This window comes from Heloderma suspectum, chromosome 1 (genome assembly GCF_057233095.1).
Source record: "Heloderma suspectum isolate Gila_16-S chromosome 1, 16-S_ref, whole genome shotgun sequence".
Lineage (NCBI taxonomy): Eukaryota > Metazoa > Chordata > Lepidosauria > Squamata > Helodermatidae > Heloderma > Heloderma suspectum.
The window spans coordinates 22,453,731-22,478,424 of NC_139458.1; the positions used below are offsets into that span (position 1 = coordinate 22,453,731).

General features: G+C 45.4%; 1 protein-coding gene across 6 annotated transcripts in view; it reads right to left on the bottom strand.

Moving 5' to 3' along the window:
- LBHD2 (LBH domain containing 2) overlaps positions 1-24,694 on the bottom strand; it is a 71,441-nt gene that overhangs the window by 12,745 nt on the left and 34,002 nt on the right. For 4 of the 6 annotated variants that reach the window (XM_084838072.1, XM_084838092.1, XM_084838102.1 and 1 more), the window contains one exon: positions 1,543-1,630. In XM_084838072.1, the coding sequence (XP_084694198.1) occupies positions 1,543-1,629 (87 nt within the window). In that variant the 5' untranslated portion in view covers position 1,630. Of the gene's footprint in view, positions 1-1,542; positions 1,631-22,142; positions 22,250-24,694 lie in introns of all 6 variants that reach the window. The other 2 variants (XM_084838123.1, XM_084838082.1) reach the window with 1 other exon arrangement.

The window sequence follows — 24,694 nt, forward strand, 5'->3', positions numbered from 1 at the left end:
ATGGACTTGAGCACACTCCGGGAGAGAGCGGAGGACAGGAAGGCCTGGCATGCTATGGTCCATGGGGTCACGAAGAGTCGGACACGACTGAACGACTGAGCAACAACAACATGATTTCTAACTGCTAATTATCAAGAAATGTTACATTCTATTGTTTAATTTGTTTTGATATTGTTGTAAGCCGCTTTGAGCACGGTTTTACCATGGAAAAGCATCATACAAATAAACCGACGAGGATGATGAGGAACATGGCAGGGGAATGAGACAGAAGCCTCCTAGTGCTGCATGCTACATCCAGATTATCACACACACACACACACATATACTGTGTGAGTAATTAATCTAACAAAAAACCAAGATGCAATAAGTGTAATGCACAGTTTGGCCAAGAAATGTCCATTTGAGGGAGAATTTTTTTTTAAAAAAATCACCTTGGATGGCTGTGGGTTTTTGATCTGCTCTGACAACATCGTTCACGCCTATTTCTTTTGTGTGATGATCCCCTACAGCAGACTTCCCCAACCAGGTGCCGTTCAGATGTTTTGAACTAAAACTCCCAGTATTCATGGCCACTGTCCATGCTGGCTGTGGCTGATGGGAGATGAAGTCAAAAACATCTGGAGGTTACCAGGTTGGGGAAGGTTGCTCTGTTGTATAGGAAAGTAGTACCTGTACTCATAAATGGGTGTCAACCAGGACAGAAAGCAATTCTTCAGGGTCCACAGTAGAGGTCCTTCCCAGGCTTGCTACCTGAGATCCTTTACTGGAGACTGGTATGGGGTGTGTGTGTGTGTGTGTGTGTGTGAATGAGTTATGGGCCTCAAACATACAAATCAAGAAGGAGAGGGGGAAAGCTACCTGTAGAAAATATGCTTGCACTCAGAGAATTAATAGCCCTCAAGAGAAATGCTTTTCCACATAAATACCTATCAGTCAATTCAAAACTGTCAGGAACGGACACTGTAAAATACATATTTAAAAGGCAACCTAGCATGATTGACTGATGCTATGATTGCAGCAAATCACCATTTTGTCATGGCAGTCCAAAATACCTGCAGCCGTAATGGCCTGCACATCCCAAATGGTGTCTGCTCAGTCCCAAGATCCTAAATGTATGCTTCCAAGCAGCCTTCTCCAACAAGGTGCCCTCCAGATGTGTTGGAATACAACTCCCATCATTCCCAGCCAGCATGGGCACCAGGCTGGGGAAGGCTGTTTTAAATCTACCACTTGACTGATGCTCAAAACCAAATGTCTGTGCGCATGACAGCTCTGCCAGGGCCATGTTGCATGAAACACTGTTAGCTTTCATCCAAATCAAAAAGAATTTAGCCTCAGGCTTCACAGGAATGAACAAATTTTTAAAAAAGTTTCCTAATACTTGCAATTCAGATTAAAATAAACAACCAAATCCAGTTTATATATACCTCATACCTGTGGTGAGCCACTCTTGCTTGCTCAACAATGCTAAATAGTCCTGACACATACTAAAGAGACGGCGTTAGTTGGCTGTAGCATTGTATACAAGTGGCCGGCATTTACCTGGCTGGTAGTGCCTCCTTCTTCCTCAGGCTGGCTCAAGGTAAATTCCTCCATAACGGGTTCGCGTGTGTTCATCACCTCTGCCATGCTGCAAAGATTAGACAGTACACCCATTTATTGGAATGACAGGGGAAGACGTAGCACAGATCAGACATCCCATAATAACACACTTCAGCCACTCTGTCAGATGCATGTTTGGATTCTGCAGCATGAAGCTCCTTAAGAAGCCCACCGTTGCAATGCATGTTTGGAAATCACAAGAGCACTGACATGATTTCCAGGGAGATTCGAGGCTCTGCCCAATAGAAGAGCTTGGAGTGGCCATTTTATGGGTGACCTGGCAGTGCTCCCACTGGCTTCATTATGCAGGAACTAGGGATGTCAGAGAATTCTGCCACAGATCTTGGGGAGGCCGAATGCCAGCGCATTCGGCCCCCCGAAATCGGTGGCGGAAGGGTCTGCCCCCCCGCCCCCCCCCGGGACGAGACTTACCGGGGGCGGGTCTTCCTGGTGGTGGCGGCAGCCGCCGCCATTTCCAGTTAAAAAAAAAAACGTGATAGGCTACGTAAACATTTACATAGCCTATCACGGCTGACTGCAGGGACGCAAACGGCGGCAGCTACGGCCGCCATTTGCGTCCCTGCTAGCCAGCGGCTGGATGTCCGGCTGCTGGCGGAGCCGGCCGGCAGCTCTGCAGAATCCCTGTGGAGCACAGCTGGCTGGCCAGGATTCCGGGGGGGGGGGGAGGAACGGAGCGCCTCCCCCCCACCATCAACATAATCCGTGAAAGGTAAGTGCCTTTCGTACATCCCTAGCAGGAACATGAGTTGCCATTATCTGTCTTCTTCCTCACTTGCCCTGGCACCCTTTCATAAGGTGTTAATGACTTTCGTGAAATGTGGATTCTGCCTATGTTAACGACAACTGTACATGCTCCATAAGGGCTTAATGTGAGCCAAGCTCATGGTTTATAGCAGTATGGCTAATATATACACCAGGGATGGAGAACCTCAGGCTCAGCAGCCAAATCCGGCCCTCCTGGGGGCTAAATCCTATGGGTTCCCCAGATGGCCCCCTTCCCCTGGCCTAGCCCCCTTGCCCCCAACCACCAGTCGTTGTATTGCCATCCTCCAAAGTCATACCTGAGAGCCAGTGTGGTATGGCGGTAAGGGTGTTGGACTGGGATTTGGGAGACCCGGGGTCAAGTCTACACTTGCCATGAAGCTCACTGGGTGATGTGACTTTGGGCCAGTCACTGACTCTCAGCCTAACCTACCTCACAGGGCTGTTGTGAGGATAAAATGGAGAGGAGGATCATGTAAGCCACCTTGGGTTCTTTGCAAGAAAGGCGAGATACAAATGTTAACTCTCTCTCTCTCTCTCTCTCTCTCTCTGTGGCTACTAATCATGATAGCTATATGCTACCTCCACTATCAGGGACAGTAGGTCTATGTACACCAGTTGTTGGGGAACATGGGTGGGAGGGTGCTGTTGTATTCAGGTCCTGCTTGTGGGCTTCGCATGACCATCTGCTTGTCCTGTGTGTACTATAGTACAGAAAAGTACACTGTTCTGTATTCCGTACTATAATACAGAATACTGGGCTGGATAGACCTTTGGTCTGATCCAGCAGGGCTTTTTTTACATTCTTATATTCTCTGGAGTAGGAATGAATGAATGCTGCTATGTCAGTTGGGCTCCAGGTTTAAGAACTTAAGAAGAGCCCTGCTGGATCAGACCAAGGGTCCATCTAGTCCAGCATTGTGATCACACCATGGCCTACCAGCTGTTGACCAGGAACCCACAAACAGGGCCTGAGCACAACAGCACCCTCTCACCCATGTTCCCCCAGCAAGTGGTATACCTAGGCTCGCTGCCTCTGGTACTGGAGGTAGCACATAGCCATCAAGACTAGTAGCCATTCATAGCCTTTTCTCTCAGGAATTTGTCCAACCCCCTTTTAAAACCATCCAAATTGGTGGCCATCACTACATCCTGTGGTAGCGAATTTCATAGTTTGACTATGCGCTGTGTGAAGAAATCCTCCCTTTTATCTGTCCTGAATCTCCCACCAATCAGCTTCATAGGATGACCCCAGGTTCTAGTATTTTGATAGAGGGAGAAAAATGTCTCCCTATCCACATTCTCCACACCGTGCATAATTTTGTAGACCTCTATCATGTCTCCCCTTACCCTCCTTTTTTTTTCAAGCTAAACAATCCCAGCTGTTGTAACCTTCTCTCACAGGGTGGACTTTGGCAAAGTTGCCCTCTCCTACGTATACAAATGGTTCACTCCTATTACGGTGTCCATTTACACATTGCCAAAAAAGAGGAAATGCATATGCAATTTTATGCAAATGTTTGCCCTTTCTGTCCTCTTTTCTTTTTAGCCATTCATTTCCTCTTTTTTGGCGAAGTGTAATAATAAATAAATAAATTGCTAATTGGTATGTACATATACAGATTTGGAAAGAATGGCTATAATTTAAATGGAAATACAGTACATCTCACCATAACGGAGAAGACTGTGGCCAGGTGACCTGTGTGCTTGCTCAGTCTAGCACCTTAGGTGCTGTGGATGGGCAACATCAAGGACGCTGCAATATCAAGGACGCTGCAACATCAAGGATGCTGCTCTCCCTTCTTATGGTTCTTCATCTTGAAACTGAACTTACACTGGCCAACCCTTCAAATAGAGCAGAATAGGGAAAATGTGGCCCTCCAGATGTTGTTGGACTACAGCTCTCATGGTCCGTGTCCATTGGCCATGCTGGCTGGGGAGGGTGGGAATCAGAGCCCCAAGAACGTCTGGATGGCCACAAGTTCCCACCCCTGAAAGAGAGGATGCCTTCAAATACAGGACTGTCCTCTCTCTATGTCAGTAGATACACATAACCTAGCTATGGGTTTACCAGGCAGCAGTGGCAGGTTCATAGAATCCTAGAATAGTAGGGTTAGAAGGGGCCTATAAGACCATTGAGTCCAACCCCCTGGTTGTTGTTAATAACTGCCTTTTAAAAAATTCACACAATGCTCCAGAGCACCCAACATAGTGTTACTTCAGGGCACTGTGAGAAATTGAAAATGGTGGCTCATAGCCACCTGGTGTGGGGACCCCCTTGGGAAGTACCTGTGCGATGGGCCCTAGCTGTTGTCTGTCTGTCTGTCTCACACGCACACTCACTTTTCAACTTGGGGCCCAACCGTATGCATGTTTAGACAGAAACAAGTCCTACAACAGCTGGGATCCAGGTTGGGGGATGCTGGGAGTTGTAGGACTTGTTTCTGTCTAAACATGCATACGATTGTGCCCTTGGTGTCATTTGGGGAGATATGTTTGGTGGGAGAGAAAAAACACCATGGTTTTCTTGAATTAGGGAGTCTCAAAATGGATTGAAATCCCCCTGCCATAGCTGAACCTCAAACCCCAGATGGTATGACAGCCATTCCTCATCATCACTGAAAGCCTCATGGTGTCCCCCATTCTCACGAAAAAAACAGAAGTTCCTATGTACCCATCATCAGATAGTTACCAACACCCACAAGTTTCATCCCCCCCCCCAGCAGTTAAATCTCCCAAGGAACACTCTGCATTTGTGAGATTCTGGTGTGGAAAGTAATTTTAATTCCAATTGCAAAATGTTTTCGGTACAAATATTAATTACTGCCATGCCTACAGGGCTTTTCGCTGCATTGAGATGCATCCAGTTCATCTACACAGACACTGTGGAGCATATTCCAAGGATTGTAGGTTTCTGCGTTTCTCTCTGTGTGGATTTATATGGAGAATCTGACACCTGGCCCAGACCTCTACTCTTCCTATAAACCCTAATTATCCATCTCATGCCCCACACTTTCTGCCACCACTGTGCTTCATGCTGCGACTCTAAACACACTTACCTAGCAGTAAGATCCATTGAACTCAATGAGATTTATTTCTGAGTAGACACGGATAGGATTGTATTGTAAACAAACTGGGGGGGGGGGCTGTAGCTCAGGGGTAGAGCACCTGCTTTGCATGCAGAAGGTTCCAGGTTCGAGCCCCGGCATCTCCAGGTAGGGCAACAAAAACTCCTGCCAGGAACCCTGGAGATCTGCTGCCAGTCATTGCCAAGAATACTGGGCTAGATGGACCAATAGTCTGACTCAGTATAAAGCAGCTTCCTGTGTTCCCAATTAACGTATGATGCAATCCTATTCTCAGGCGTAAGCCCTACTGAATTCAAAGGGACTTACTCCTAAATAAGTGCATGTAGGATTGCGGCCTAAAATACCTATTCGGTAATACTGGGCTGTCATACAGGTCTATTGAAAAGACCCCTGAGGTTAATGTCCCAAGTGCTGACATTTTTAAAAACATTTTTAAAACCCTGGTTAACATGAAAGAGGATGGCTGGGATGAGAAAAGTCTTGCTAGACCTAAGGGACATCATGGTACGTTTGGTAGCTATTTTGTGAGAAGCTCATTTTTAGCTCTATTTTTTTTTTTTTTTAAGTGCTGCATCAAATTTTTCGGTGGTTTGATTTTCAGTATGAAAGTTGCCAATTTTGGTTGTGTGTGGGAGATTTGGTTGGTTGGTTGGTTGTTTATACTTCATTCAAGTGTATCAGGGTGACTTATCAATTTCAAGTTAAAAGAACATCACAAAATACAAAATTACAACAAGAGAAAAATAAAACAGCAGAAAAACAGTGAAAGAACAGATCAAATGCAGAGCTAAAACTTCTTTGCATTTTATAAAGCCTGAGAAAAGAACAAGATTTTTGCATGGTGCTTAAAAAATGACACTGTAGGTGCCAGTTGAGCATCTTTGGAAAAAAGAACTCCACAGACAAGGTGCCACCACTGAGAAGGCTCTCTCCGATGTCATCACCGGGGAAGAGCCTCCAGCAATGACCTTAGCGTAGTGTCAAGCTTATGTGCAAGTAGGCAGTCCTTCAAGTACTCAGGACCCAACCTGGACTCAGCCTTTGAAGGGCAGTAAAGGTCAACACCAATACTTTGAATTGTGGTCAGAAACATACCCGGAGCCAGCGCAGCTATTTAAGTTCCTGCTGAAAGCCTAGCCACCCAATGCAAACAATAATACTACTACTGGCACAAACAAAATCAGCCCACAGCACAATGCACAGCACAATTCCTCTTCCTCTTTTGACAGACCGTGTTGCAGATTGCACTGGGGATCATCTCCTTAAAGCACCAGCGGCCATCTTAAAGGAAGCAGTCTGCAGTGCAATATGCAGCACAACCCTTTCCCTTTCTCTTGGGAAAGCTCTTTGCAAAGGGAGAACGTGCAACATCACATAACAGGATATTGCCTTATACTAAGTCAGAGTATGTGTCTAACTTGCCCAGTACTATCTACTGCTCTGGCTGGCAGCAGCTCCCCAGGGTCTCAAGCAGAGACAAGTCTTTCCCCATTCTCTGCTTGAGATCTTTCCAGGTGGAGAAGCCAAGGCCAGAAACTGGGACCTACTGCATTCAAAACATCCCCCCCCCCCACACCCATGCCCAGTTGCTAAGATCATTTTTGGAAGTTCTTCTCTTAGTTCTGCTGCCCACAATGGTGCAACAGGCAACTACCAGAGAACAGCCTTCTCTGTAGTGGCCCCCTGTCTGTGAAATGCCCTTCACAGGGAGATCCCCCTGCAGTCTTCATTGTATACATTTAGACCCCAGGTTGAGAGCTTCCTCTTCCAACAGGCATTTAATCTTTAATCTGCTGCTGAGATTATTAATGTTGGCTGCTTATTGTTTTTAATCATTTTTAATCTTCTTAATGTTTAATATTGTATTATTTTGATAGCTTTAGTGTTGTATTTTTGATTATTTTCTGTGTGTGTTTTTGTGTGTTTTTATGATTGTAAACCACCCCGTGGTCATCTGCCAGTTGGGCAGGACGCAAATCTAGCAAAATAAATGAAAAAACAAACAAACTGAAGTCCCAGGTTTTAAAACAGGCCTGAAAAATTAGTAAGCCACTAAGCCAAACCCATCAGCAACTGATGGTGGATCCCCAGCAGCTCAATAAGCCTCCCATTTACCATGTGCTTGAGATGGCAAAAATGAGGATGAGAAAGAGGATTGATCATCTGGTGAGCCCAATACATGGCTGGTAAGCTGCATTACATAAGAAGAGCCATGCTGAATCAGACCAAGGCCTATCTAGGCCAGAATTCTGTTACCACAGTATACAACCAGATGCCCCGATGGAAAATCCACAAGCAGGGCATGAGCTCAACAGCGCCCTCCTGCCTGTGTTCACTTGCAACTGGTATACGTATACTGCCTCTGATACTGGAGGTTGCATACAGCCATCAGGACTAGTAGCCATTGATAGAGTGATCTTCCAAGAATTTGCCAACTCCCCTTTTAAAGCCATAAGAACATCAGAAGAGCCCTGCTGGATCAGACCAAGGGTCCATCTAGTCCAGCATTCCGTTCACACAGTGGCCAATCAGCTGCCCACGGGAAACCCATAAGCAGGGCATGAGTGCAACAGTACCCTCCCAACCATGTTCCCCAGCAACTGGTGTACACAGGCATACTGCCTCTGGTACTGGAGATAGTGCAGTGCCATCAGGACTAGTAGCCATTGATAATCCTATCCTCGATGAATTCATCTAACCCCCTTTACAAGCCATCCAAATTGGTGGCCATCACTACATCCTGTGGTAGCGAATTCCATCGTTTAACACTGCACTGTGTGAAGAAGTGCTCCCTTTTATCTGTCCTGAATCTCCCACCCATCAGCTTCATGGGATGACCCTGGGATTTAGTACTATGGGATAGGGAGAAAAATGTCTTTCTATCCACTTTCTCCACACCATGCATAGTTCTATCATGTCTCCCTGTCCTCACCTTTTATCTTAGCTAAACAGTCCCAGGTGCTCTAACCATTTCTCACAGGGGAATTGCTCTAGCCCTTCGATCATTTTAGTTGCCCTTTTCTGCACTTTTTCCAACTCTACAGTATCTTTTTAGGTGCGGTGACCAGAAATGTACGCAGTATTCCAAGTGCGGCCACACCATCAGTTTGAATAAGGGGAGTATGATATTGACTGGAAGCAGAACAGATGAGGGCCACATCCTGTAATGCGACAGTGTCTCCATCAGCAGTTTGCAGTGGGACATATCCCTTAAGAAACAGCTGGTGTAGAGATGTCCAGAATTAGAAGGACAAGTGGCTCTAGCTGGGAAAAAGTGGAGACTGCCACAACAGATGTCTGAATGAATCAGTGTCTAGGCTGAAGAAATCAGACTATCCCTCCCTGCGTGCACACACTGCATGCAGAAGGTGTGTGTGTGGGGGATTTTGTGGCACAAGGGTGTCAGTACAGATTGTAGTTTATGCCATTCCAGAAAAAGAACAGAGAACCAGATATGTGGCAAAGCACCAGGTTTGTGCTGAAATGGATTAAAATTGCTCTCCAACTCCACACAGAATGGCTTACTCAAGGGAAGTGGGGAGACTGTCCGAGACCAAGAATAGATAATGCCATCTGCAGAAGCAGTGAGGCTTAAATATCTAGGTATCTCCAGAAAATTACTGTGCAGAAATAAAATAACTGGGGAAGTGCAGCTGCCCATCCATGCGGCTGAAAGATAACAAATGGTTTTAGGGCGCGTTAAGAATTCTTTACGGCTGACTGTCAATCACCAGGAGATTCAAAATCCCTGACCACAGAATTGGAGGGGGAGATGTGCAGGGGTCGGTGCGGGTGCGTGGCAGCAAAAACAACACAGAGGCCGCGGCCCCTTAAAAGACCGACACATTTGCGACGGCATAAGGTTTTGTGTGGACTAGAGTCCACTTCATGAGATGAACAAAGGGCTATCCTGTGTTTGCAGGATAAATGGGGTGCGGGTGTTTGTAAACAGCAAGGTCCAAGGGTAAGGGGTTGAAGAATTTTTAACAGTAAAAATTACGTTAGTTAGGTTGAGGAGCAAACTGCATAATCAACAGATGATGCAGGAAGAAAGACTGAAAGCCTAGCTACCCCTGACTGATACACAATGTGATGTCCAGACCGACGTCAGCCATAGGATGCCTCCATTATTCAATCTGTGAGCTGATGTGGTCAGAGCTGTTCAGCAACTGGCAAAATAAAATAAAAAACAGGGGATTGGGGAGCGCAGAATGCTTAGGAACTGGCAGTTTCAGACTAGTGTGACCTCCAGGAAATACAGATTGTTGTAACTTGGCATATGTCTTGGTACAAAATGTAGGCATGGAGAATGTCATTGCTTCAGGAGTAGGGAAATGTGGCATGTGTACCAGCTGCAATAATGAGACTGGTGAAATTCTTTTTTAAAGTTTTTTTAAAGGCCTGGCGTGCTATGGTCCATGGGGTCACGAAGAGTTGGACATGACTTAACGACTGAACAACAACAACAATCTATAAATATGAAGTGCTGGAAGCCCTATTTCCTATTAACAGATGTTGGAGAAGGACTGTAACTTTTCCATGGTGACAAGAATCACTCTGCACATGCACAAAAGCTGCCTTTTTCTTTATCGTCTCTTTACATGTTCCAGGGATAAGAGCTGACTTTGAAAATCAGGGTCCGAGCCTGAGTTTTGGCACATAAAAACCCCGAGAGTGCATTAAAAGCTAAGGTGTTTAAATATGATGTTGTTTCTGGGAGCAAATGCATGTGTTGGGCAGCTTCTCTGCCTTCACAGAGACTAAAGAGGGAAACCTGTATGGGCTAGCATCGCTTGATCTCTTATGGCCTGAAGGTTGATGTCATCTTGCAGAAATAGCATGTGGTCCAGTCCTTCCTGGGCTAGACCACTTCAGGACTGGAGGTGAGGGAGGTCACCTCCCCATGTTAAAACAGAGCATATGGAAAGGTAGGATATTGGCAAGGCAGTTAGCATTAAAGCTTTTCAGGGGAAGGGAGGCTGTTGTTGTTTTTAACAAGGAGAAACTCAAAGATGCCAAACCCTCTCTGCAGTCTAAAGTTGCACAGTCCAGTAAAGGACAATATCACATGCTATATGTGCAGATTTGAATCGGCTCAGTATGGCTGTTAAGCACAGAATACAGACTTCAGAGAGAGGCATGGTAAGCTAACCCAATCCACATGCTACTTACACTGATTTCCATGCCATTTCCTCCAGAGTTAGGATTATTGGGGATCCGAGTGTAAATTAGTAACTTCTACTTTTACTCCAAGCACCCAATTGTTTTTGAAAATTAATGCTCCCAAATCATAGAATCATAGAATAGTAGGGTTGGAAGGGGCCTACAAGGCCATCGACTCCAACCCCCTGCTCAATGCAGGAATCCAAGTCAGAGCATCTCTGACAAATGGCTGTCCAGCCTCGTCTTGAAGGCCTCCAGTGTGGGAGATCCCACCACCTCCCCAGGTAATTGGTTCCATTGTCGTATTGCTCTGACAGTCACGAAGTTTTTCCTGATGTTCAGCCGGAAACTGGCTTCCTGTAACTTGAGCCCATTATTCCGTGTCCTGCACTCTGGGATGATCAAGAAGAGATCCTGGCCTTCCTCTCTGTGACAACCTTTCAAGTACTTGAAGACTGCTATCATATCTCCCCTCAGTCTTCTCTTCTCAAGGCTAAACATGCCCAGTTCTTTCAGTCTCTCTTCATAGGGCTTTGTTTCCAGTTCCCTGATCATCTTTGTTGCCCTCCTCTGAACCCTCTCCAGTTTGTCTGCATCCTTCTTAAAGTGTGGTGCCCAGAACTGGACACAGTACTCCAGATGAGGCCTAACCAGTGCTGAGTAGAGGGGAACTAGTACTTCCCAGGATTTGGAAGCGATGCTTCTATGAATGCAGCCCAAAAAAGCATTTGCCTTTTTTGCAGCCACATCACATTGTTGGCTCATATTCAGCTTGTGATCTACAACAATTCCAAGATCCTTCTCACTTGTAGTGTGGTTGAGCCACGTATCCCCCATCTTGTAACTGTGCATTTGGTTTCTTTTTCCTAGGTGCAGAACTTGGCATTTGTCCCTATTAAATGTCATTCTGTTGTTTTCTGCCCAGCGCTCCAGTCTATCCAGATCACTTTGAATTTTGTTTCTGTCTTCCAAAGTATTAGCTATCCCTCCCCATTTTGTGTCATCTGCAAATTTGATCAGCATTCCCTGCACCTCCTCCTCCAAGTCATTAATACAAATGTTGAAGAGCACTGGGCCCAGGACTGAGCCCTGCGGTACCCCACTCGTTACCTCTCCCCAGTTTGAGAAGGTCCCATTGATAAGCACTCTTTGAGTCCGATTCTGTAGCCAACTGTGGATCCACCGGATCGTTGTTTCATCTAGCCCACTTTGAGCTAGTTTGCTCATCAGGATATCATGGGGCACTTTGTCGAAAGCTTTGCTGAAGTCGAGGTATATGATGTCTACAGCATTCCCACGGTCTACAAGGGAGGTGACTTGATCAAAAAATGAGATCAGATTTGTCTGGCAGGACTTGTTTTTGACAAATCCATGTTGGCTTCGAGTAATCACGGCATTGTTGTCAAGGTGCTTCCAGATGGATTGCTTTATGATCTGCTCCAGAATTTTCCCAGGGATTGATGTCAGACTGACTGGTCTGTAGTTCCCAGGTTCCTCCTTTTTACCCTTTTTGAAGATAGGGACAACGTTAGCCCTCCTCCAATCATCTGGCACTTCCCCCATCCTCCATGATTTCTCAAAGAGAATAGACAGTGGTTCTGAGAGTTCTTCTGCCAGTTCCTTTATGACTCTAGGATGCAGTTCATCTGGCCCTGGAGATTTGAACTCATTCCAAGTAATGAGGTGTTCCTTGACCATATGCCTGTCGATCTCAAGCTGCAATCCTGCCCCTTCAGCCTGTACTTCACCTTTGCCAGGGGGGTCATAGACCCTCTTTTGGGAGAAGACTGAGCCAAAGTAGGAATTGAGCACCTCTGCCTTTTCTTTGTCATCTGTTATCGTTTTGCCATCCTTATTTAATAGCTGAACCACCATTTCTTTTCTCTGCCTTTTACTATGCACGTAGCTGAAGAAAGCCTTTTTGTTGTTTTTAACATCCCTTGCTAACCTCAGCTCATTCTCAGCTTTACCCTTCCTGATGCCATCCCTGCAATTCTGTGCTACCTGCCTGTACTCTTCCTTTGTTACTTGGCCTTCTTTCCACTTCCTATATGTGTCCTTTTTTGTTTTCAGGTCATCCCTAAGCTTTTTGTGAAGCCACATTGGCTTCTTCTGTTGTCTTCCACCTTTTCTTCTTGTTGGAATTGCTTGTGATTGTGCCTTGAGAATTTCCTTTTTTAAAAGCTCCCACCCATCTTGGACTCCTTTTCTCGCTAGCATCGCTTGCCATGGGACCTTACTGATCATTGTTCTGAGTTTATGAAAATCAGCTTTCCTAAAATCCAGGGTACGCGTTTGACTACACTCGGCTTTTGCTTCCCTTAGAACCAAGAACTCAAGTACAACATGGTCGCTTTCCCCCAGAGTTCCTGTAACTGCACTTTTATCCACTAAGTCATCTCTGTTGGTTAGGATCAAGTCAAGGATAGCCGATCCTCTAGTTCCTTCCTCTACTTTCTGTAGGAGGAAGTTATCCGCCACACAAGTCAGGAATTTCCTGGAGGGGCCATGTTTTGCAGAATTTGTCTCCCAACAAATATCGGGGAAATTGAAGTCCCCCATTACTACTACATCATGCTTCCTTAAAACATTGGCTACTTGCTTTTCAAAAGTTTCATCCTTGTCTTCTCCTTGATTGGGTGGCCGGTAGTAGACTCCGACCACCAGGTTCCTTTTATTCTTTGCTCCATTTATTTCAACCCAGATGCTCTCGATGGGGCTACCAAGCTCATCCTCCTGTAGTTCTGTGCAGAGATATGTATTTTTCACATACAGTGCAACCCCACCTCCCTTTCTGTTCCTCCTATTCTTTTTGAACAAGTTATATCCTTCAATTGCTGTATTCCAGTCATGAGAGTCATCCCACCAAGTCTCAGTTATACCTATCAGGTCATAATTTCCCTCTTGTATTAAGAGTTCAAGTTCGTTCTGTTTGTTTCCCATACTCTGGGCATTAGTACATAGACATCGAAGACCATGTGCTTCATAGTCTGGCTTTCTTCCTACATGTGTCTGAAGACTATTATTGGGCGCTATCAGAGCTGTTCTCTCCATTGCAGTGCATGCGCCTATGTCCATTGTTACCCCCAACATTACATCTCCCTTCCCCGTAGGATTCAGTTTAAAGCCCTCCTGATGAAGTTCTTCATGCTGTGGCCAAACACATTCTTCCCAGCCTTTGTGAGGTGCAACCCATTCCTAGCCAACAGCCCATCTTCCAGGAAGTATAGCCCGTGGTCCCAGAATCCAAATCTCTCTCGTTGGCACCACCTTCGTAGCCAGTCATTCACCCGGACTATTTTTCGTTCCCTTTCTATCCCTCTTCTAACTACTGGAAGGATGGATGAGAAAACTATCTGGGCCCCAAAGTTCTTGAGTTTCCTTCCCAAAGCTTCAAAGTCTGACGTGATCTCTTCGTAGCTCCGCTTGGCGGTATCATTTGTTCCCACATGGATGAGAAGAAAGGGATACCTGTCAGTGGGCTTTATGAGTGCAGGCAACCTTTCAGTCATGTCTCTAATCTGTCCTCCCGGGAGACAACATACCTGGCGAGTCCATGGGTCTTCGCGACATACTTGGGTCTCGATCCCACGCAGCAAGGAGTCTCCCACTACCACCACTCTTCTCTTCTTCTTCTTGTAGGCCTGGGTTTCATCACCTCTTAAATCCATTTAGGCCAGGCACATTATCAAGATTACACTTCAGCCACCCAATAAGGGCCAAACTAAACATTCTTGTAATCACGCATAGCTGAGCTATGTATGATTGTTTTATTTACTCCAGAGTAAGCGTGGAGGGTTGCTTTGGGGGGGGGTGTTAAGCTTCCACCCACATGTTTTCATCCTGAAATTTCACACACCCTTGGAGGGAGGGGGTAAAAAAGGATGTATGATTATAGGCAAAGTGGGGATTCTAACCTGCATGAGAAGTTTTTATTTGATATATCGGAAGGCAGCAACAAGGGGGAGGGCGTTCTCAGCGGTGGCCCCCCAATTGTGATATTATCTCCCTGATAAGGCCCATTTGGTGCCAACATCGTTATCTTTTCGGCACCAGGTTAAGACCTTTCTCTTTTCTCAGGCTTTTGGCAGCATATGATGGGTTTTTAATCGGTCCTGGGTTTGTCTTATCGTTATGGTTGATTGCTCAAACTTGTTTTTAGATATATGTTATCTCTGTGTATACTGTCTGTGTGTTTTTATGTAAATGGTTTTTAAACTTTGTATACTGTATTTTAATTATTTTTAATCTGTGTAAACTGCCCAGAGAGCTTCGGCTATGAGGCGGTATAGAAATGTAATAAATAAATAAATATAATATAATATTTATATCCTGCCTTTCCTCCAAGAAGCCCAAGGTAGTATACATGATCCTCCTCCTCTCCATTTTATCCTCACAATAACCCTGTGAGGTAGGTTAGGCTGAGATTCAGTGACTGGCTCAAAGTCAACCAATGAGCTTTATGGTTGAGTGTGGACTAGAACTCGAATCTCCCGAATCCAAGTATAACACTCTAACCAGCATGCCACATTGGCTCTCTGTGTGCGCGCGTGTGCGCGCGTGTGTGTTTAACTCAGCAAATTGGATATTCAGAAATTATAAACAGGCATTATAGGAAGACCACTGCATTACATCCACATCACACCCAGACAAACTGAGATGGCTCATTTATCATCTTGGATGATTAATGTTTTTGTTGTTCAGTCGTTCAGTTGTGTCCGACTCTTCGTGACCCCATGGACCATAGCACACCAGGCCTTCCTGTCCTGCGCTCTCTCCCGGAGTATGCTCAAGTCCATATTCATTGCATCGGTGATGCTATCTAGCCATCTCATCCTCTGCCATCCCCTTCTCCTTTTGCCTTCAATCTTTCCCAGCATCAGGGTCTTTTCCAGTGACTTTTCTCTTCGCATTAGGTGGCCAAAATATTTGAGCTTCAGCTTCAGTATCTGTCCTTCCAATGAGCAGTCAGGGTTGATTTCCTTTAGGATTAACTGATTTGACCTCCCTGCGGTCCACAGGACTCGTAAGAGTCTTCACCAGCACCACAGTTCGAAAGCAGATTAATGTTTTACCCAATCCCTATTTCATGGTTCAATATTGTGCAAATTTCTCCTAGTCTTGCTACAGGTCAGACAAGGAGAATGTTGTTAAGAGGCGTCTTTCATTTATTTTAGCACTTTTAAAAATTTAAACACTAATCGCTGTTGCACAAGAAAATATTTCCTATTTTCAGTGACATTTCTTTTTAATGGCTCTCTCATTCACTTTACATACTAACATTGCCAATGCTTAATAGTAGCCATAGCAATGGAAAGCAAGGCAATAAATAGTGTTTAACAAAACAAAGGAATCAGTTCTCCTTTTGTAGATGAGTTCCTTACACGCGGCCTTAATGTTCTTCTACCAGTGAGTTTTCAAATGGCATCCACATATTTATTTTCCTGAAGACCTGAATGCCTTTTTTGCTCAGTGATGCTTTGAATGTAAAAGGTTCCAGGTTCAATCCCTGGCATCTCCCAGTAAAAAAGATCCTGGGCTGCAGGGTGAAGGACAACTTCTGGCTGAGTCCTTGGACAGCTGCCACTAGTTGGAATAGACAGTATTGGGCAATATGGACCAATAGCCTGCTTCAGCACAAAGCAGCTTTATATGCTGAAACTGAGGGAACAAAGTCAGATTCTATCTAAGTTGCTTCTCACTTCAGGGATAGTGTGCTTATGAGAAACAGTTGCTGGGAAGCAAAAGTAGGAGAAGGCTATTGCCTTCATGTTGTGTTTCTGGGCTTCCCAAAGTCATCTCTGCCTCCTCTGGTATGAACCTGCCTCCTCCCGAATATATCTGCCCCCAAACTACCATCTTCTCCAGAGGCCCTGTTATACATCCCACCACTAAGAGAGTTTAGATGGGTGGGGATATTGGACAAGGCCTTTTCCGTGGCAGCACCGGATTCTAGAAGACCCTCATTAAGGAGGTCAGATTGGCCAGACCTTTGCCTAGCTCTTGTTGTTGTTGTTGTTCAGTCGTTCAGTCGTGTCCGACTCTTCGTGACCCCATGGACCATAGCACGCCAGGCCTTCCTGTCCTGCGCACTCTCCCGGAGTGTGCTCAGGTTCATATTCATTGCATCGGTGATGCTATCTAGCCATCTCATCCTCTGCTGTCCCCTTCTCCTTTTGCCTTCAGTCTTTCCCAGCATCAGGGTCTTTTCCAGAGAGTTTTCTCTTCGCATTAGGTGGCCAAAATATTTCAGCTTCAGCTTCAGTATCTGTCCTTCCAATGAGCACTCAGGGTTGATTTCCTTTAGGATGGACTGATTTGACCTCCTTGCAGTCCAGGGGACTCATCAGAGTCTTCTCCAGCACCACAGTTCGAAAGCATCAATTCTTCGGCGCTCAGCCTTCCTTATAGTCCAGCTCTCACAGCCATACATTACTACTGGGAAAACCATAGCTTTCTTAGACGGACCTTTGTTGGCAAGGTGATGTCTCTGCTTCTTACTATGCTGTCTAGGTTTGCCATAGATTTCCTCCCAAGGAGCAAGCGTCTTTTAATTTCATGGCTACAGTCACCGTCTGCGGTGATCTTGGAGCCAAAGAAAGTAAAATCTGTCACTGCTTCCAATTCTTCCCCTTCTATATGCCAGGAAGTGATAGGGCCAGATGCCATGATCTTAGTTTTTTTAATGTTGAGTTTCAAACCAGCTTTTGCACTCTCCTCTTTCACCCTCAACAAGAGGCTCTTGAGATCCTCTTCACTTTCTGCCATTAGGGTGGTATCGTCTGCATATCGGAGGTTGTTGATAATTCTCCCAGCAATCTTAATTCCGACCTCTGATTCATCCAACCCGGCATTTCTCATGATGTACTCTGCATATAAGTTAAATAAGCAGGGTGACAATATGCAGCCTTGTCGTACTCCTTTCCCAATTTTGAACCAATCGGTTGTTCCATGTCCGGTTCTTACTGTTGCTTCTTGACCCTCGTACAGGTTTCTCAGGAGACAGGTAAGGTGGTCTGGTACTCCCATCTCTTTAAGAATTTGCCACAGTTTGTTGTGATCCACACAATCAAAGGCTTTAGCGTAGTCAATGAAGCAGAAATAGACGTTTTTCTGGAATTCTCTTGCTTTCTCCATGATGCAGCGGATGTTGGCGATTTGATCTCTAGTTCCTCTGCCTCTTCGAAACCCCGCTTGTACTTCCGGTAGTTCTCGGTTCGCATACTGCTGAAGCCTAGCTTGTAGGATTTTGAGCATCACCTTGCTGGCATGTGAAATGAGCGCAATTCTGCGGTAGTTGGAACACTCTTTGGCGTTGCCCTTCTTTGGAATTGGAATGTAAACTGACCTTTTCCAGTCTTGCGGCCATTGTTGAGTGTTCCAAATTTGTTGGCATATTGAATGCAGCATAGAAATATTTTGTTCAGGCTGGCTTTGGATGGGTTTTAAATAGCTTGATTCTGCTGTCCTGATGTGTTAAAGTGGTTTGTGCTGTTCTTAATTTTGATTGTTTTAATTATGAGATGGTTTTCAAAGTTGATTGTTGCCTTAGGGGCCCTTTTGGGCAGAAAGACGATTCACAAATGTTGGTACTTATTTTTTTATGACATCTGATTGGCCACAGTGGAAAACAATATGGTGGACTAGATGAACTTTTGGTCTGATCCATCAGGACTCTTCATGTATCTCACCCTCAGTTGAGGAGGAGATGATTCAGACACAGCCCCATCCTGGTCCTTTATCCAACATGCCAAAAAAGACAGAGGGGAATTCAAATGTACACATTCCCTCATTGGGTGGTGAATGTGCAAACCAGGAATGAGACTCCCAAGTTGTCATTTTGCTTTAAAAGCTAGTGCCTGGGTTTAATGATTGTGAAGACAGGTCGAAAAGGTGCAGACAATGCACAGGCAAAAAGCCTGAAGACTCAGAGACTGATTTTGCCTTAGATGTTTAGTGAGCTCTTCTTATGTGTTCTCCCAGTCATAGTCCACTCTTCATACACACCACACTGCCTCAGTTGCTCAAAGGGCTGGCCTTAGGGGTGTAGGAGAAATTAGTTTCAGTTCCATTTTTTTCTGGATTAACCAGTTCACACTTTCTGGACCAAACACAGACAGATGCAATCTGTGGTCAAAGTTCTTACATTTCCGAGATTGCAGTGGGATTTGTGGAACCCAAAAAAGTGTTCAGCAGTATGTGTACATTTGAAAAATGTGCACAAAAACACTTTAATCAATAGGAAAATAATGCCTACATTTTAAAGAAGTACACAACTGATGTATATGTACATTTGGCAAAATACTCACAAAAATATGCATGGATTTTCAGGCGAAAAGAAAAAACCAAACCTCACAGTCTGATACGGACTTAAATCAGAATGAGCTTTGAGATGGAATTCAGAGAACGTCAGGGAACTCGAGTTTTGCTGATTCATTCATCCCTAGCTATGGGTGAGTTAGGCACTTGTCCTGGCGCCTAGCTGAAGGCGAAGCCAAGCTAAGCTTGATGGCTTACTGCAGCCCTCCCCGATCTGGCGCCCTCCAGATGTGTTGGACTACCACTCCCATGATCCTCAACCAGCATGGCTAATGGCCTTACTGGCTGGGGATTATGGGAAAATTACACAACATACCAGAACGTAGGAAGCTGGCTTATACCGAGTCAGACCATCGGTTCTTCTAGCCCAGTACTGTCAACACTGACTGGCAGCAGCTCTCCAGGGTTTCAGGCAGGATTCTTTCCTAGCCCTACCTGGAGATGCCGGGGATCGAACTTGAGACCTTCTGCATGCAAAGCAAGTGCTCTACTCACTGAGCTATGGCCCCTCCCCTCACATCTGGAGGGCACCAGGTTGGGAAAGGCTGACTTAAATGTTCGTTGAGTGTTCTGCTGGTAATCAGCTCGAGTGAAAGAAAGCTGGAAGCATCTTTACCTTTCTCCCCCACCCCAAGGTTCTATAGGCTCTATGCAGTACGCATCCTTACTCCCCCCGCCCCAAGGTTCTACAGGCTATTTTGGTACTAAGTACAAAATGAACTTCCATCAATTAGCTTTATAGTATTTCCCCCCTCCCTCAATTTTTAGTTTTATGTCACTTGTTCTAGATACAAATCTGTGGATTTTTAAATTTAAATCACAGCTTTACTTTGCTGGGTTTGCAAAACTGATTGGGTTGGCAAGCACTGAAGGCACTCCTTACCCAGGGTGCTATGTATCTAAGGACGGCCCTGGTTGCCCATACCTATCCTACAGTCACTACACTGCTCCTTGAGAAAAGAAAAACATAATTTGGCAAAAATGTAAATACGAGGTTGTGCATAAAGCATGCATATTGGCCAACTGCATGCAGCAATAAGCACATTCGCATAAATCTTTTTGGGTTGCCCTGCTTAAACAGGGAACCTAAGGGAGCAATCCTATGGCCACTAGTCAACAGCTAGACGGCCATAGGATATGTGGTTTTCTGGCAACTGACCTTGGAGCCCGCACTCCAGGGTCAGTTCCCAGAGAACCGACCTTACCCCTGTTCCGCACTGCCTCACAGGCAGCGCGGAACAGCCCCATGCTCCACGCTCAGAAGAGGAGCGCGGAGCAGCCAAAATGGGGCGTTCCGGGGTGGGGAAGTCAGAAATGCTGGTACAACACATCCTCCTCCCCTGCTATGCCTTGCTGCGGCAAGACAGCAGAAATCGGCTATCTAGCCACAAATGCAGGGCAGGAGAAGTGCAGAGGGAATGATCCCCTCCGTGCTTCTCCTGCCCTGCATTGGATAGGTGGTCACCTCCAAGTTCAGAGGCAGCCACCTATCCCCATAGGACTGCGCCCTAAGTCTGTCTGAAATTCAATCTGGATTTCCTGCCTGTTCACCTTGTATGATGGGTTTTCTCCCCTGACCACACTGCTACACAGGTATTGTAGAAAAGGAAAGCTCTGTCACTCTCAGGTGGGGGATCTGTAGCATGTACAGAGTGGCTGTGAGCATTGTGTCATGTCTCAACTGGATTGCAAAGATGTGCCTTTTATTTTCCGCACACTTCTGCCTTTCAGTACCCTGGAATTGCAGGGTATGCAGGACACTTCTCCACAAAAGCAGATACCTGATTTTGGTAAATTCAGCTCGAAAACATTGCTATTTAAAGCGTGTGCATTATCTGCAATTGTGCATGATATTCCCCAGCAATACTGATCTGAACTGGCTTAATTGTGCATCATGTTTCCAAATCAAATGCGCCAATACCAGTAGCACACTAATGAATACTGCACAGCATCAATCACGTTTATAATTGTGAGAAAAGAACAAGTTTGAACAGCCATGTCCATTTGTCATTTGTGTTTATAGTGCAGGCACATGCCACAAGCCACAATATAGTGCTGCAATTGTGGGAAAATGGGAGGGCATGCTGCCATTTCAGTTTGCTTTTTGCTTCTTTTTTAGTCTACGGACTGCATGTGTACCTTCACTGCGACACAGGAATGGAGGTTTAAAAATAAAGTGTGTTGTTATTCACTGCAGTGCAGTTGTGTAGGTGCACATTAGAAATAGCTGGGGGAGAAATCAACTGCATGCACACCTTTGCAGCTGTGAACAAATGGTTTAAAAATAAATTGTGTGGTTATTCACCATTGTGGAGTTGTGTCAGTGCAAACTGAATAATAGCCACACAGAGCCACATAAGATTTCCTGCCCACAAATCCCATGAAAGTCAGTGCGTGGGATGAACGGAGGAGGAGAAAGGAAGTGTAGACTTTACCGTGAGAATGAGGGGAAAGTTGCAAACCAGGTTCTACAGCTTTAAAGCTGCTCCCACTGGTAAGAGTTACAATACTGCTACATTGGAACACACATCTTTGTAGCATGTGGAAACCACAAGCACCAAAAAAAGCCTTCATAAAAGTAGTGTGGGGAAAAACAAAATACTGAGGGAGAAATAGTGTCAGGACATCAGTTGGGGGGGGGGGTGCTATGTGAGTTAGATGTTACAGTGCTGGGATAAAATGCTGGTGGATTGGCTCCTGAATAACTGTTGCCCATGGCATGTACAGTGGGCTTCACTGCACAACAGTTTGCACAAAGACGCCGCTGCATGCCCTTCTGCGATATTTGCAAACCTGCTGTCACACCTGTGACAGCAAGTATGTGGCATTCACTTTGGAAGTGGCATTATGGCAGATTCTTGTACCATTTATACTGAACCGAGTTGCCAAGCGTTTGCACACTGACATAGACAAATGCATGTTGTCGATTCTGCCACCAAACCAGCAGGCACCCTTTATTTCCTACCAGAAGCTGGTAGAATTGCATTTGGAAACAAATGCTCTCAGAGGGCAGCGCAGCCTATTGGGGGACACAAAATCTGATCTTGGGTTAAGAAAACCATGAGGCAGCTCTTTTGATCTTTTTGACAAAAACAGGAAAAGGAGGTTGAGCACATGATAACAGCCACAGCATCTGAGCTGGGATAAATAAGGGAAAGGAGATGGTGTAACGAATATCACATTTACCTTCTAAGCACATGAATGAATGCTGTCTCCAGAAAAACTTATGCCTCCTGCCAAAGTTCGCGTTGGGGAGGAAGTGTTGTATGAATTGCATCAAACACACAATGTATCTGAAAAAGACAACACTGGAGTGAATCAGAGGATGTAGTGAAAGTGGCAACCCTGGAAGAAGGACGAGTATGATGAACCTGACAGAGAAAGAGAGGGTGGGGGAACAGGAAGTCCTGCGTTGGACGTTTCATGGATTTCCAGGACCAAATAGAACACTTACTGCTGGTTCCACTGGATGGAAAAGGCCACCAGATTGGCCTATGAAATTAGCGGGACTACTAAGGGCCTAAAGTCACCCAAAGGCAACTGGTTTAACCAGCATGCGACTCTCCTCCCATGACTAGGAAACCTATCATCACCTCACCGTTGCAAAGTCTCATCAGGAGCTATTCCGAGTGACAAGTGGTCCTCTCCACTCGGGTGGTCTACTCTCCATCCAAACATTGAATTAACATCAGCCCATGTTGGGCTTGAGTTGTTGACACATTTATTTCTCTGGGCTGTTCACATCAACTAATATCACAACATCAGTGCTCCAGGGTCTGCACTGACTCTCTGTCCTCTTTCAAGGCACTGGTGATGAGCTATCTCCCCCCATACAATCCTGTCTGCCCACTGAGACCATCTGGAGAGAGCCTCTTAAAAAATTTGCCCCATGTGAGGTGTGCTTGGTGGGGCCATGGGGCAGGGCTTTCTCAGTTGCAGTGCCAGCACCTTTGGAACTTGCAAGCCCAGGAGAGTCATTTGGCCCCTCCCTTATTGGTATTCTGTCATGTCCTGAAGACTTCCCCCCCCTGCACTCTGTCAGGCTGTTGATGGCTTTTCATCTTAAATTTTGCTGACACTCTGGGCTTGTTTGGACATAACACTAAAGTTTAGTGTTACAAGAAAGAGCCTCACGCTACTTAGACATTCCACGAAGATAACAATTGCTTATTACCATCTTTTTTGGTTCAAAATACATTTGCTGGTTCTATTCCCCAAACTAAGAATCATTTCAGGCTTTGACTCCCTGCACCCTTTTGTTCCTGCCAATATCCCCAAATCACCATTCTGGAGACTCTCACACAAGAGAGCATAGCTCGGTAATAGAGCACATGTTTTGCATACAGAATGTCTCTGATTCAATCTATCTATCAGCCATAATCTTATCTGTTAGTTATGATTGCTCATATTAGGGATAGGTAACCTGGTGCCCTCCAGATGTTTTGGACTACAACACCTATAAGCCCTAGCAAGCCTGGCCAATGGTGAGGGATTATAGGAGGTGGTAGTCCAAAACATTTGGAAGGCACCAGGTTGCCTACTCCTGGCTTATATGGCACCCTCATGTTCACAAGCACTCTCTCTTTCTATCTCTCAATATCATGGGGGGGGGGGGCAACAGGTGAGGGCTATTGCCTTTGTGCTCTGCTCACGAGCTTCACAAAAGCAACTGCCTGGCTACTACTGTAAACAGGACCCTGGGCCCGTATGAACATAGAACATAGGAAACTGCCTGATACTGTGTCCATCTAGCTCAGTATTGTGCAAATAAGAGGTCTTCAAACTGTGATCCGCAAACTATTGGCAGCCTATGAGCTCCAATCAGACAGTTCATGGAGAGAACAGTTGAGAATATTTGCACATGGCCCTGCACTACACTCAGTTTATTTTTTCTGACAACATAGATCAAGGCTGCTTTGACGGGGGTCAGATTATTGAACAGGCAACCATGGCCCTGGCCTAATGCCCAATGACTTTCATAATACAATGTTGGTACAGGTCCTGCGATTTTCACAATATGATGCTGGTTCTGGCACTGAAGATTTTTTTCCCCCTTTTTCTTCAAATTTAATCCAAAAGCAAAGTGTGTGTTGTCAGGAAATTGGTTATCACCATAATGTATAACCAAAGAAAGGTTATTAAGAGGTCTGCAGAGATGCCCAGCAAACTTCAAGTGATCCGTGGGAGGGGGGGTAGACCCGTTGGTCTACACTAATTAGGTATGCATGAGAATTTCATTTTTGCTCATAAAACTTAGCATGTCCTGTTCAAAGCCCTGAATTCAATCATGAGCATGTGTCTGATGAAAATGTTTGCAAATTGCCATTCAATTTGCGCAACTTTCCCTGTTCGATTTTGTACAAATTTCCAAATTTGCACAAATTTCTCACTGCATAACGAAAGCCCGCTTTAATCTGTGGACAAAAGCTGCACAAATTAGGAAATCTGTACAATTTTCACATTCGATTGCTCTTCGATTTTCGCAGTTGTCCTGCTCACGCAGACCAAGGAGTGATCGTAAACCCAAACAGAAACTGGGCACAAGATGAGCAGTGAGATGACATTGGGAGAATCCTAGAGATCTCAAACACTGCTCATTGACCCATCCCAAACACAGACTGGCAGCAGCTCAAGACAGAGGTCTTCCCCAGTCCTACTTGACGATGCTAGGGATTGACTCGGGGCCTTCTTCATGAAAAGCTCTGCCACTGATCTTGGACAGCTGCTGTAAGATCTGG